This window comes from Trichechus manatus, unplaced genomic scaffold (assembly GCF_000243295.1).
Source record: "Trichechus manatus latirostris isolate Lorelei unplaced genomic scaffold, TriManLat1.0 scaffold00077, whole genome shotgun sequence".
Classification (NCBI taxonomy): Eukaryota; Metazoa; Chordata; class Mammalia; order Sirenia; family Trichechidae; genus Trichechus; species Trichechus manatus.
This window is the reverse complement of record NW_004444013.1, coordinates 8,922,040-8,937,815: the sequence shown is the minus strand read 5'-3', so window position 1 is coordinate 8,937,815 and position 15,776 is coordinate 8,922,040. Positions and strand designations below refer to the sequence as shown.

Below are 15,776 nucleotides of genomic sequence, written 5' to 3'. Positions count from 1 at the left end.
GCGATGCGTCATTTGATTTCTTGACTGCTGCTTCCATGGCTGTTGATTGTGGATCCAAGTAAAATGAAATCCTCAACAACTTCTGTCTTTTCTCTGTTTATCAGGATGTTGCTTATTGGTCCAGTTGTGAGGATTTTTATTTTCTTTGTGTTGAGGTGTAATCCATACTGAAGGCGGTGGTCTTTGATCTTCATCAGTAAGTGCTTCAAGTCCTGTTCACTTTCAGCAAGCAATACTGCATCATCTGCATAATGCAGGTTGTTAATGAATCTTTCTCCAATCCTGATGCCCCGTTCTTCATGTAGTCCAGCTTCTCAGATTATTTGCTCAGCATACAGATTGAATAAGTATGGTGGAAGGATACAACCCTGACACACACCTTTCCTGACTTTAAATCATGCAGTACTCCCTTGTTCTGTTCGAATGACTGCCTCTTGATCTATGTACAGATTCCTCATGAGCACAGCTAAGTGTTCTGGAATTCCCATTCTTCACAATGTTATCCATAATTTGTTATGAACCACACAGTCAAATTCCTTTGCATAGGCAACAAAACACAGGTAAACATCTTTCTGGTGTTCTCTGTTTTCAGCCACGATCCATCTGACATCAGCAATGATATCTGTCATTCCACGTCCTCTTCTGAATCCTGTGGAATTTCTGGCAGTTTCCTGTTGATATACTGCTGCAGCCACTTTTGAATGATCTTCAGCAAAATTTTACTTGTGTGTGATATTAATGATATTGTTCAATAATTTCCACCTTTGGTTGGATCACCTTTCTTTGGAATAGGCATAAATATGGATCTCTTCCAGTCAGTTGGCCAGGTAGCTGTCTTCCAGGTTTCTTTGTTAACACTTGTTATTTTCATTTTTCTGAGATTAGCCATTTTAGTGGGTATCTCATTTTGTTTTGCATGAGGAGCCCTGGTGGCGCAGTGGTTAAAACACTTGGCTGCTAACCGAAAGATTGGCGGTTCGAACCTACCAGCCGCTATGTGGGACAAAGAAGTGGCAGTCTGCTTCCGTAAAGATTTACAGCCTTAGAAACCCTATGGGGCAGTTCTCCTCTGTCCTATAGGGTTGCTATGAGTTGGAATCAACTCAGTGGCAATGGCTTTTTGGTTTTGAAATGATTAATGACAGTTGAGCATCGTTTCATGTACTTATTGGTCGTTTGTATATCTTCTTTGGAGAAATGTCTATTCAAGTCTTTTGCCCATTTTTGTTGGGTTGTTTGTCTTTTTGTTGTTGAGTTGTAGAAGTTCTTCATATATTCTGGATATTTAATCTTTATCAGATATATAATTTCCAAATATTTTCTCCCATTCTGTAGGTTGTCACTTCACTTTGTTGATAAAGTCCTTTGATGGACAGAAGTTTTTAATTTTGGCGAAGTCCATTTTATTTACTTTTTCTTTGGTTGCTTGTGCTTTACATATGTCATCCCACTATCTTCTGGCCTCCATGGTTTCTGATGATAAATTAACTGTTAATCTTATTAAGTATCCCTCGTGTGTGACTAGGTACTTCTCTTGCTGCTTACAAGATCCTCTCTTTATCTTTGGACATTCTGATCATGAAGTATCTTGGTGTAGATCTCTTTGGGTTTATCCTACTTGGAGTTTGTTGAGCTTCTTAGATGTGTAAATTCATGCCTTCCATTAAAGTTGAGAAGTTTTTTAAATATTCTTTCTGCTTCTTATAGCTATTGTTTTTGTTTTTATTCTAATACCTATTGAGCTCTTAGTATAAGCTAAGTAATTTTCACAGCAATTCTATCAGTTTCTCCAGCTCTAGAATAGTACCTGTAAAAGTCTTTGATTACAGATAATAGGCTTTACTGGAAATAGTTTTTTTAAAAAAATATTTTATTGTGTTTTAGGTGAAAGTTTACATAGCAAATTAGGTTCTCATTTAACAATTTTTGTACAAATTATTCTGTGACATTGGTTACAATTTTTGCAATGTGTCAGCATTCTCATTATTTCTGTTCTGTTTGTTCTCTTTCCATTTATCTAGCTTCTCTGCCGCTCCTTGTCTTCTCATCTTTGATTTTGGGTTGATGTTGGCCGTTTGGTCTTGTATATTTGGTTGTTTAAGGGAGCATTTTCCTCCTGGATGACATGGCTTATTTTATAAGCCCATCTATTACTTGGCTGAAAAGAGACCTCCGGGAGTAGTCTCTGCTTCTTGGTGTGTATGTGTTTTCACTCTGCAGACTAGCTGTCCTGATACTCACACCACTTGATGGAACATGGTCATTCTAGAACTCCATCATTCAAGAGAACAGCCCAGACTTAGTCCCATTTTCGAAACTCCAAGTAAGAGACTCTGACTCAGTGTCTACTTCTAGTTCAGTCAGCTGCAGCCCCGAAAAGGACGTGGGTCACCTTCAACAAACAGCTGTTGGCAGCCTACCTTTGTGGATTGGGGAAACAGTTCCCTAAGAAAAGGGGGGCTTTTGGCACATGGGCCAGACAGACTCCCTAAAATGTGTCCATTGTATAATAGTAACACAGACCTTTTGCTGTAGTATTTATATGTCAAATTTTTAAAACTTGCTGAATTGATAATGTGGGAAAAAAAGCTACTACTTTTTGCCCGTTCATCTTGAAAGAGAAGCAGGGAACCACAGGATGATAATGGTGAAAAGATCAGCTCAGACTCAAAATAGTTTGATGGAGTATTAACCCAGGACTTAGTAGGTGTTGGCTCTAGTGATGTGTCTGCCAATTACTAGCTTTTTGATTGAACAAATCATAACTTCTCTGTTTCAGTGTCTTCATGTGCATGATCTTTAAAGTATCTTTGGTTTAACGTTCTAGGACTCTATCCCTTTGGCTAGATTTAGTTATTCTTTCTTCTTTTCCACCTAAAACTCATCTACTACTTATAAATGGCTAGTGTGTTAGATCTAACTTCCATCCTTCGAGGGTTTTAACTTTGTTGAGGCAGTAAAGAGTATTTTTATTTGTAAACTTGACAGTTCTTTTCTAATTAGAATTCGCCTTCCCTGCCTTGTCTCATTAGTTCTTAACTCCCCCAGTTCCTGCCTCCAAAGTGGATCACCATCCCTCCCCTCTTCATTCCCACCATATCATGTCTATGATTATAATAACCTCTTATGATAGTTGTATCCTGATCAGTATCCCTATCTCCTGTTCTGCTTTGCAGAAAATCCAGATTATTTTGCTGATCATCTTAAAAGGAAAGTCAGAGTTAAAAGTTTCTTTAGTTTCATAATCACTTCAACACATTTTGATAGGTTTCTGCTTATTACCCAAACACCTTTATAACTTTATACCTTGCGTAAGTCCTTAGATTTGTATCAAATATTAAAGGGAAGCTTACTTACCGTCCAAATGAAGACTGAGTACAAAATAGCCATGTCTCTATATGCGATCCAAAAACACATTTGAGCACCTTAGCTCCATGCTAAGTTCTGTGAGAAGTATAAAACAGCTCCTCCAGAACAATTCTTTCTACAAAGTAGAATACAGTAAGTGGTTCTGGTATAAGCAGTGTTATGAGAATAGAGGCTCAGAGTCAATTCAGGAGGGAGGGAACTCGTGGAAAGCTTCATTGAAGCTTAGAATGATCTTTTTTAAAAAAGGCATGGTGGCAGCATCTGACCTCCTCATCTAGCTTCTCAAGAGGGAAAGAGAATCAAGATCAACAGCCCAAGGCTGAGTCAAACATACTTCCACACTCCAACCTTTTTACCAGTTCTGATACCAGCTGTTCCTACGACAGCACTCTGTACTTCTCTGCTGGGGTTCATTAGGGAAGTAACAGGTTACAATTCAGGATACAGTTCTTTGATCATGACAGCCTCCTCATGCCCGTAGGCAGACCTCTCTCTGGCCCTTGGCCCCGTGGCCTGGCCTCTGCCTTTCTTGGGCAGGTGCTACAGAGCTCTTTCTCTCTGCCAATAAGTGCCTGGAGGCATCCCACTCCATCAGTAAGCCTCGGCCCGAAGGTGCTCAGCTCTCTTGCTCCGTGGGTAGGCAAGCCTAGCTTCATGGACAAGTGCCTGGAGGCACCCCACTCTACCACAAGCCTCCTGCCCAAAGACACTCAGCTCTTTCACTCTGTGGGCCTGCTAGCCTAGCTCCCCCACATGCCTGGAGGCACCTTACTCTATCAGCAAGCCTCCTGCCTGACAGCACTCAGCTTTCTGGTTCCATGGGCCAGAAAGTTCACCGCGCAGTCTCCTGCTGGTCTCCTGGTTCTGCTGCCTCTGCTGCCACCATTTCTCTGCCACTGATTCTTGTTGTCTCGCTGTCTCCAGTGTTATCTCCAGCATTACAGCTCTCTCTGTCTCCTGGATCTAGGTGAGGCTCAGCGCAGGGATCCCGGGTCCAAAGGACACGTTCCATTTCTGATTCTTTTTCTTGGTGGTAGTCAGGTCCCCCTTTTTCACTTCTGGGATGGCTCGTTTTAAGCCTAGCAGGATGGCAAAACTGACCAATCCCCTCATTAAGGTTCCCACTCCCCAAGGTGCCATGCACCTTATTTGTATTATTAGCAAGCTGTCCAATCCCCTTGGTAATGTGCAAGCACCTTATTTGTATAGTCACATCCAATCTTTCGGTGGGAGTTACAAGACTGTGGCTAACCAAACTAAAATCAAACCTGTTGCCGTCAAGTCGATTCCAACTCATAGCAACCCTACAGGACAGAGTAGAACTGCCCTATAGAATTTCCAAGGAGTGGCTGGTGGATTTGAATTGCCAGCCTTTTGTTTGGCAGCCACAGCTCTTAACCACTGTGCCACCGGGGCTACAAGGGCCATATTCAGTAAATCATTGCACCACATCTTTGAAGAGTGAATCATCTTTGAAAAAGCAGTAGAAAAGTATAGGGAAGAATTCCAGGCTGAGGTGTGAAAATGTATGACTTGTTTGGGAAATGGTGATGTAACTGAACTTTCCCGTGCCCAGGCATGAGAGTTCGGACGGGTAGATTGGAGATAGTGTGGCATAAGGATTTTGGACTCTTACCTAGTCCTGAATCTCTTCTCTGTTGCTTGTTTATTAGTAGAGTTTATATACTCAGTTTTTATGAAATTCAGTAATTAAGCGTCTGTCACAGTATCAGGCTTATGGTGAGTGATGGTAAATAGTAAGCTTGTTTACTTCATCCTGGATTGCTGAGGGCCTTGAATGCCATGTCAGGTCCTGGAAAAGTCTCTATTCTGATGCTTTACTCCCTGTTTTGGTAAATGTTATTTTTGTCAAAACAAAGTATTCACCTTCATATTGTTGAAATCAAGCTGTCTTTTTGAGCCAAATAACATACTGTACTAAGATGAGTATTAAAAGAGGATGACACTTTGTCCCTCAGGTTAAAAATGCAGAACTTTTGTGTGTGTGTTAAAGTTTTTCTTTTTTTTTTTTTTTACTTTAGACGAAGGTTTACAGGATGGATAGTTTCTCATTAAAAAGTACACATATTGGTTTATGACATTGGTTAACAACCCCATGACATGTCAACACTCTCCCTTCTCGACCTTAGGTTCTGTATTACCAGCTTTCCTGTCCCCTCCTGCCTTCTCGTCCTTGTCCCTGGGCTGTTGCACCCCATTAGTCTCGTTTTTGTTTTATGGGGCTGTCCAGTCTTTGGCTGAACGGTGAACCTCGGGAGTGACTTCATTACTGAGCTAAAAGGGTGTCCAGGGGCCATACTCTCGGGGTTTCTCCAGTCTCTGTCAGGCCAGTAAGTCTGGTCTTTTTTTGTGAGTTAGAATTTTGTTCTACATTTTTCTCCAGCTCTGTCCAGGACCCTCTGTTGTGATCCCTGTTAGAGCAGTCAGTGGTGGTAGCCGGGCACCATCTAGTTATACTGAACTCAGTCTGGTGGAGGCTGTGGTAGTTGTGATCCATTAGTCCTTTGGACTGATCTTTCCTTTGTCTCTTGTTTTCTTCATTTTCCTTTGCTTCCAAAGGGGTGAGACCAGTGGAGTATCTTAGATGGCTGCTTACAGGCTTTTAAGACCCCAGACGCTATTCACCAAGGTAGATTGTATAATGTTTTCTTTATAAACTATGTTATGCCAATTGAAGTAGATGTTCTGTGAGACCATGGTCCCCACATCCCTCAGCCCAGCAATTCGGTCCCTCAAGGAGTTTGGATGTATGTATGGAGCTTCCATGACCTTGCCTTGTACAGGTTGTGCTGGCTTCCCCAGTATTGTGTGCTGTCATACCCTTCACCAAAGTTATCACTTATCTTTTGTCTATTTAGTATTTCCCCCCCACCCTTCCCATCCCTCGTAACCATCAAAGATTATTTCTTTTTGTGTGTTAACCTTTTCACGAGTTTTTACAGTAGTGGGGGTCTCATACAATATTTGTCCTTTTGTGATTGACTTATTTCACTCCGCATAATGTCCTCCAGTTTCATCCATGTCATGAGATGCTTCGCAGATTCATCATTGTTCTTTATCGTTGCATAATACTCCGTCGTGTGTATGTACCATAGTTTGTTTATCCATTCATCTGTTGATGGGCATCTAGGTTGTTCCCATCTTTTTGCTATTGTGAACAATGCTGCAGTGAACATGGGTATGCATATGTCTAGTCATGTGATGGCTCTTATTTCTCTAGAATATATTCCTAGGAGTGGGATTTCTGGATCGTATGGTGTTTCTATTTCTAGCTTTCTAAGGAAGCACCATATTGTTTTCCAAAATGGTTGTTTCATTTTGCATTCCCACCAACAGTGCATAAGAGTTCGATCTCCCTGCAGCCTCTTTAGCATTTGTTATTTCCAGTTTTTTTGGTTCGTGCCAGTAATTCCAGGGTGAGATGGTATCTCATTGGGTTTTGATTTGCATTTCACTAATGGCTAGTGATCATGAGCATTTCCTCATGTGTCTGTTGGCCGCTTGAATGTCTTCCTTGGTGAAATGTCTGTTCATTTCCTTTGCCCATTTTTTAATTGGATTATTTGTCTTTTTGTTGTAGAGGCCTTGGATTTTCTGTAGATTTTAGAGATTAGACCTTTTCTGACTTGTAACTTCCAAAAATTTTTTTCCCAGTCTGTAGATTCTCTTTTTACTCTTTTGGTGAAGTCTTTTGATGAGCATAAGTTTTTAATGTTTAGAAGATCCCAGTTATCTAGCTTATCTGGAGTTTGTGTGTTGATGGTTATGGTTTGTATCCTGTTAACGCCATGTATTAGGTCCTCTAGAGTTGATCCTGTTTTTTCTTCTATGATCTTTATAGTTTTTGGCTTTATATTTAGGTCTTTGATCCATTTTGAATTAGTTTTTGTATATGGTGTGAGGTATGGGTCCTGTTTCATTTCTTTGCAGATGGACATCCAGTTTTGCCAGCACCATTTGTTAAAAAGACTATCTGTTCCCCATTTGATGGACTTTGGGCCCTTATCGAAGATCAGGTGACCGTAGGTGGATGGATTTACATCTGGGTTCTCCATTCTGTTCCATTGGTCAGTGTGTCTGTTGTTGTACCAGTACCAGGCTATTTTGACTACCGTAGCTGTATAGCAGGTTCTGAGGTCACGTAGTGCAAGTCTTCCTGCTTTCTTCTTCTTCTTCAATAGTGCTTTACTTATCTGGGGCTTCTTCCCTTTCCGTATAAAGTTAATGATTAGTTTTTCCATCTCTTTAAGGAATATTGTTGGTATTTGGATCGGGATTGAAAAATGCAGAACTTTTTGATAGCAACTAAGAAGGCTATATTAACTTTCTTAAATGTTCTTTATATTATCGAGCAGGGAACAAGAAGTCTTTTCTTTAGTATGTCTGTATCAGGAATTGGCTGTATTGAAACTTCTCTTTCTTTTTCTCTCGCTTTGTCTCTTTCCCTTCCTCCCTTTCTTCTCTCTTTCTTGTTTTTTTGTTTTTAACTTATAGCTTCATGAACTCACTCATTTTTTTGTTTTTGATTGTTTTGCTGTAAGTTAGTAAAATGACAGTGAATTCATTCTCAACAACATTTCCTTGTTTGTCTGTTGGTCAGCAGGAAGAAGATGAGCCTGAAGTCTGAACGCCGAGGAATTCATGTGGATCAATCGGAGCTCCTGTGCAAGAAAGGATGTGGTTACTACGGCAACTCGGCTTGGCAGGGCTTCTGCTCCAAGTGCTGGAGGGAGGAATACCACAAAGCCAGGCAGAAGCAGATTCAGGAGGATTGGGAACTGGCAGAGCGGTAAAAGGACTTAACTAAGGGTGGCTTAAGAATGACGTTACTGGGTACATAGTCATGTCATCATTAAAATGCATTTTTCTCTTCTGAGTTACCTGTGAGTCAGCTTAATGTTTATTGTTGTTGTTGTTAGGTGCCATCGAGTCGATTCTGACTCATAGTGATGTTGTGTACAACAGAATGAGACACTGCCTGGTCCTGTGCCACCCTGACAATCATTGTTACGCTTGAGCCCATTGTTGCAGCCACTGTGTCAGTCCATCTTGTTGAGGGTCTTCCTCTTTTTCACTGACCCTCTGCTTTACCAAGCATGATGTCCTTCTCCAGGGACTGGTCCCTCTTGATAACATGTCCATTGTACGTGAGATGAAGTCTCACCATCCTCACTGCTGAGGAGGTTTCTGGCTGTACTTTTTCCAAGACAGATTTGTTCATTCTTCTGGCAATCCATGATATAGTCAACATTCTTCACCAACACCATAATTCAAATGCCTTGATTCTTCTTCAGTCTTTCCTATTCATCATCCAGCTTTTGCATGCATATGAAGTGAATGAAAATACCATGGCTTGGGTCAGGTGCACCTTAGTCCTCAAAGTGATATCTTTGCATTTTAACGCTTGAAAAGAGGTCTTTTGCTTAATACTTAGAGAAAGAAATTTCTTTTCTCAGTCAGCAGTTAATGAATAACTCAATGATACCTTCATTTTGTGTTTATGTTAATTTCTTATTATTTGTGTTTAGGGTTTGTTAGTCTTAGTTCTCTAACTTGGACAATAAGCTCTTTGGAGTAGAAGAATGGAGATGAGTGTACTTCATGGTGAAGAGTAAATGAGATAATATATATGAAGTACCTAGCACAGGGCTTGGCACACGGCTCTCATCAAGCATTTATTTCCCTCATTCTTTTAACATATCCAGCATGGCATCTGGCACAGTGCTGAACACGTAATAGATGCCTAGTAGTTGCCTGTTCATTTGTATACATAGTCCTTACATTACAGGAATTTAACTTTTCCTTAAAAGTGATTTTTGGGTGGAGCCAAGATAGGGGCTTAGTCATATGCACCATAACATCCCCCTGCACCACACCCCCCCCCAAAAAACAAGCAAAACAGAAGCAGATAACAATCCACAAGCCATGAACATCAAAAAAGAAGGTCTAAGAACTGACTTGAACACCATATGGAAGCAAAAAGTGAGTGAAACCAGCAAAAGAGGAGTAACACAGAAGGGAGGAGCTCTGCCAGCCATCCTGGCCCGACGTGGCCAACTTAGGACAAAGCCAGCAGTGACCCTGGGGGAAGAAAACAGCATGGAAACTTCATGACTTTCCCAAAAGGGACAGAGAAGCTCTAGAGACACACACACAAAGAAGCAGAGGCAGGGAGGGAGCTAGGATCCAGAACCAGAGATACTCAGGAATGAGGGCCCCTAACCTCAGGGGTGAATGACGCATATGATGCAGTGGACCTGCGTAGTATCAGCGGGAGGTCTCCCACCCAATCAGTTTCTAGGAGGCCGCCCCTCCTTGCACTGGAGAGGGAACAGGTCCCACTCACTGGCTGCAGCAGTCATGAGGTTCCCCGGCGCCTGCGCAACCTAGCTGGAGGGATGCACTCCTCCTCACCCTATCTTCCTGATCAGAGGCAGTAGGGCGTCCTATACCTTGACCATCTTGCCTGACTGGGGGACCACAATATGAGCCTATCCTCTTCCCCCCTACCCCACCCAAACCCGTCTATTACCCACCCTTGCCAACCAGATAAGCAAGACTAGTCACTCCCCTGTGCACGTGCCTGCCTGCTACCTGCAGCCCCGCTAAGGGCCTGGTGGGGGTCAGCGATGGCAAGAGAAAGAGCCTGCTCCCTCCTCCATCCCCCCGCCTGGCAAGGGGTGGAGGAGATGAGACTGTGTCTGTACCCCTCTGCCACCCCATCCTCCCTCCCCACACCTGGTGCGAGGTGGAGGCGGTGCCACTGTACCCGCATCCACCAAGCGTGACTCCCTCCATTTACCTGCCCAGTGAGGGGCAGAGGAGTTGTAACTGCATGTGCATCCCCTCCGAGGCCGTTTCCTCCCTTGCCCTGCCCAGCGCAAGGTGGAAATGGAGTGAGTACATGCACATCTGTCCACTGCACCTTCCTTCCTTTCCCCGCCCAATGACAGGCGGATGCGACGTGACTGAGAAAACCCACCTGCCATTCCTTCCTCCCTCCCTCTACCTAAGAGGAAGCAAAGGTAGAGCAACTGCGGACACATCCGCCTGCTACCCCACCACCACCCACACACCCTCAACTGGCAATAAGTGATGACCATGCTCCCACTCGCCCATCACACACACCACACTGGCTGCTGTACCTGTAAGGAGGGCACACTTCCTGCTCATGTGCCACCAAACTGAAGATATACAGAGGCCAAAGCCCAACTAACCCACCCTCAGCCGCCCTGCAAGACCAGTAAATAGAGATTCAAGCTCCCACACCTACTTGGCACCCCACTCACCGGAGACAGGGAGTGCTCCAGCACGGCCAATCCAGTGACCAGAGCACCATGCCAGCCACACTTGCCAGGAATCATCAAAATAAAATGAAAAAGGACCCAGAAAACAATTATACAGTTTAAAAATAAATGCAATAACTCCTTAATGGCCCCAAAACAACAGACAATAGCATACCACTTAAAGAAGCAGGGCAAGATGGCCCCAGCCAGTGACCAAAATAAAGAACCAGAAATCCTCCCTGGGGAAGAAAAGGTAATGGAGTTTCCTGATAAGGAATTTGAAAGACATATATATAGGATCCTCAAAGGAATCAAGGAAAACACAGACAAAACTATGGAAAACACAGACATAACCAAGGAAAGCACAGACAAAATGCTAGAATTCAGGAAAACAATACAAGAACAAAATGACAAATAAGACAATTGTAAACCATACAGAAACAGCAACTAGAAATCCAGAAGTTTAACAATAAAATTTCAGAAATAGAGAACTCAGTGGAAAGTCATAGGAGTAGAATTGAAACAAAAGAAGACAGGATCAGTAGAATAGAAGACAAATCTCTTGACACTAATCTGTTTGAGTAACGACCAAAAAAAAAAAAAAAAAAATGAAGAAAGCCTAAGAGTTATGTGGGACCACCATCAAGAGGAATAACTTACACTTGATTGGAATCCCAGAAGGGGAGGAGTTAACAAAAAGCACAGAGAGAACTGTTGAAGATTTGCTGGCAGAAAACTTCCCTAATATCATGAAAGATGAGAAGCTAACCATCAAGAAGCACAATGAACCCCATACAGGACAGATCCCAAAAGAAGAACACCACGACATATCATAATCAAACTTTCAAAGACCAAAGGCAAAGAAAGAATCCTGAAAGCAGCTCAGGAAAAACAAAAGATCACCTACAAAGGGGCATTGATAAGACTAAGCTCTGATTAGTCAGCAGAAACCATACAGGCACGAAAGCAATGAGATGACATATACAAAACCTTGAAAGAAAAAAAAAACTGCCAACCAAGAATTATATATCCAGCAAAATTATCCTTCAAATGCGATAGTAAAATTAGGACATTTCCAGATAAACAGAAATTAAGAGAATTTATAAAAACCAGACCAACTTAACAAGAAATCTTACAGGGGGTACTTCAGACAGAAAACTAACAACACCAGACAACAATCTGAGATTAAAACACATGACATCAGCCAGATATCAGCCCAGATAAAGAAACCTCAAAAATAAAGGTAAAAGAAGGAAAACAGGGAACCAGGGACGTCAATCTGTAAATGACAACCACTTGCAAACATAAAGGGGGAATAAAGGGTATAGGTTTAGAACTTCCATATGGAGAGGAAATCAAGGCGATATCAAGAAATAAATTACTGCTTTAAACTTAGGAAGATAAAGGTAAATTTCATGGTAACCACAAAGAAAATTAACAAACCTATTCATCAAAATATAAAAAGAAAATCATAGACTCAGTACACACAAAACCAACAATGAAGGAAATGAAAGACAACCCACAATCAAAGAAAAAAAAAAAAACTCAGCACAGAAAATTAAGCGGGATGAAGCAACAGTCAACACCACAAAAAAAAAAAAAGCATAGCAAAATGACAGCAATAAACTCATACCTGGCAATAATCATACTGAATGTAAACGGCCTAAATGTACCAGTAAAGAGATGGAGGGGGAGTGGCAGGATGGATGAAAAAAAATACACAATCCATTGATATGCTGTCTACAAGAGACACACTTTAGACACAAAGACATAAATAAACCGAAAGGATGGAAAAAAATGTATCAAGCAAACAGTAACCAAAAAAGAGCAGGAGTGACAATATTAATCACTGATAAAATAGACCTTAAGGCAAAATCCACCATAGAAGACAAGGAAGGACATTGTATAATGATTAAAAGGTCAATCTACCAAAGAGGAAATAACCATAGTAAGTATATATGTACCCAATGGCAGAGCTGCAAAATACATAAACTCTTAACAGCACTGAAAAGAGAAATAGAAACTTCCCACAGTAATACTAGGAGACTTTAGCACACCAGTCTTGGAGAAGGACAGAACAACTAGAAAGAAACTCAGCAAAGACACAGAAGATCTAAATACCACAATCAACCAACTCAACCTCATATAAAGAATACGTCACCCAACAACAGCAAAGTACACATTCTTCTATAGTGCTCATGGATCATTCTTCAGAATAAACCACATTTTAGGCCACAAAGCCAGCCTCAAAAAATTCAAAAACATCGAAATATTGCAAACATTGAACCACATAAACTATAGCCTACACGACCCCAAGATCAGAAGAACTAGATAGTGCTTGGCTACCACTACCGGCCGCTCTGACTGGGATCACAACAGAAGGTCCTGGACAGAACGGGAGAAAAATGTAGAACAAAAAATCAAATTCACAAAAAAGACCAGACTTACTGGTCTGACAGAGACTGTAGGAACCCCTGAGACTATGGCCCTAAGACACCCTTCTGACATGGAACTGAAGCCATTCCTGGAGACCACCTTCCAGCCAAACAATAGATAAGCCCATAAAGTAAACAACAACACCGGAAAGGAACGTGCTCCTTAGAGCAATCAGTTATATGAGATTAAAAGGGCAATATTTGCCCAAAAGCAAAATGAGAAGGCCTGAAGGGGTAGAAAATCAGGACAACAAAAGTGAGGAGCCCAGGGCAGAAATGGGGAGAGTGTTGACATATTGTGGGGAATGAAGCCAAAGTCATGAAACACTTTATGTACAAACTATCAAATGGGAATCTGATTTGCTCTGTAAACTTTCACCTGTTGTTGGTAGGTGCCATTGAGTTGGTTCTCTTAGCGACCCTGTGTACCACAGAATGAAACACTGCCTGGTCCTGCACAGTCAGTCATTGCTATGCCTGAGCCCATTGTTGCAGCCACTATGTCAGTCTTTCGCTGACCCCCTGCTTTAGTTTCACCTAATGCACAATTAAAAAAAAAAAAAAAAGATTTTGTCAGTCAAAGGTAGTTTGTATTATCCAGAAATGTGATTATGATAAAAATTGAAAGTTGGAATGGCTGGTGAGCTTAAGGATAATAAAATGTCATTAATGATGTTAATCCTTTGCCAAAGCATCCTAGAAACTAAGACTGTCTCAACAGAAGGAAGTCAAACAACCCGACAACTTTTGCTAGTTGTTTTTATCCATTCAGCCAGTATTGATGAGTGGGTACTTTGCTAGCAGCTGTGGTGAACTCAGAGAATTATAAAGCACAGTTGCTGCTTTCAGTAAGTCTATTAGGGGACAGTGGTGGTTCAGGGGTAGAATTCTCACCTTCCATGCGGGAGACCCAGGTTCAGTTCCCAGCCAGTGCACCTCAGATGCAGCCACCGTCTGTCAGTGGAGGCTTGTGTGTTGCTGTGCTGCTGAACAGGTTTCAGTGGAGCTTCCAGACTAAGACAGACTAGGAAGAAAGGCTTGGTGATCTCCTTCAAAAAATCAGCCAATGAAAACCCTATGGATCACAATGGTGTGATCTGCAGCTGATATGGGAATGACGCAGGACCATTTTGCATGGGTCACCATGAGTCGGTGGGCCAGCTCAATGGCAGCTAACAATACAATGGCCAATCAAAGAGAGAAAACATAGACATAGAACATAAACTGTTTTCCTGAGACTCTACACTGCAGTCCTCATAGTCTCAGTAGCTGATCCTTTTCACAAAGAAGGTAGAGACCAGTAGATATGAACTCCCTCAGGTTCTCTGCCCCTCACCACATCAAAACGTACTAGTAGCTTTATAGTAACTTCTCTTCTTTCTCAGTGAAAGATGTACCCCATTCCATTTTAAGATTAACTCCATCTGTGATCTTTTTTTTTTAATTGTGTTTCAGGTGAAAGTTTACACGCAAATTAGTTTATCATTCAAAAATTTATACAGAAATTATTTTGGAACATTGGTTGCAATCCTCACAGTGTGTCAGCAGTCTCCCCTTTCGCTTTACACTCCTGGTTCCCAGTGTCCATTTGTCCAGGTTTCCTGTCCCTTCCTGCCTTCTTGTCTTTGCTTTTGGGCAAGTGTTGCCCATTTGGTCGCCTATACTTAATTGAATTAAGAAGCACATTCCTCACATGTGTTATTGTTTGTTCTATAGGCCTGTCTGATCTTTGACTGAAAGGTAGACTTCAAGAGTGGCTTCAGTTCTGAGTTAGCAGGGTGTCTGGGGGCTATAGTCTTGGGGGTTCCTCCAGTCTCTGTCAGACCAGTAAATCTAGCCTTTTTTTGTGAATTTGAATTTTGTTCTACATTTTTCTCCCACCTGTCTGGAACCCTCTATTGTGATCCCTGTCGGAGTGGTTGGTGGTGATAGCCGGGCACCATCTAGTTCTTCTGGGCTCAGGCTGGTGGAGGCTGTGGTTCATGTGGTCCATTTGTCCTTTGGACTAATATTTTCCTTATGTCTTTTGTTTTGTTCATTCTACTTTTCTTCAAATCTGATGGGACCAATAGATGTATCTTAGATGGCCACTCACAAGCTTTTGAGACCCCAGATGCTGCTCACCAAAGTATGAACTATGCTATGCCAATTAACCTAGATGTGTCCTGAGACCATGGTCTCCAGTGATTCGGTCCTTCAGGATGTTTGTATGTGTCTAGGAAGCTTCTATGACTTTACCTTGGTCAAGTTGTGCCGACTTCCCCTATACTGTGTGTTCTCTTTCCCTTCACCAAAGTTACCCCTTGTCTACTATCTAGTTAGTGATTCCCCCTCCCTACCTCTCGTCTCCCTCATAACCATCAAAGATTTTTTTTGCTGTGTGGAATCTTTTTCTTGTTTTTTTATAATAGTGGTCTCATACAGTATTTGTTCTTTTGTGATTGACTTATTTCACTCAGCAAAATGCCCTCCAGATTCATCCATGTTGTCAGATGTTTCATGAATTCATCATTGTTCTTCATCGTTGCGTGGTATTCAAATGTGTACATACCGTAATATGTTTATCCATTCATCTGTTGATGGGCACTTGGGTTGTTTCCATCTTTTTGCTGTTGTGAATAATGCTGCAGTGAACATGGGTGTGCATATGTCTATTCTTGTGATG

At 41.8% G+C, this 15,776-nt stretch overlaps 1 protein-coding gene across 3 annotated transcripts in view; it reads left to right on the top strand.

The window, feature by feature from the left end:
- RABGEF1 (RAB guanine nucleotide exchange factor 1) overlaps positions 1–15,776 on the top strand; it is an 84,347-nt gene that overhangs the window by 28,237 nt on the left and 40,334 nt on the right. For 2 of the 3 annotated variants that reach the window (XM_023735309.1, XM_004380779.3), the window contains exon 2: positions 7,991–8,179. In XM_023735309.1, coding sequence (XP_023591077.1) covers positions 8,001–8,179 — 179 coding nt within the window. In that variant the 5' untranslated portion in view covers positions 7,991–8,000. The remainder of the gene's footprint in view (positions 1–7,990; positions 8,180–15,776) is intronic. The other variant, XM_012556786.2, reaches the window with a different exon arrangement.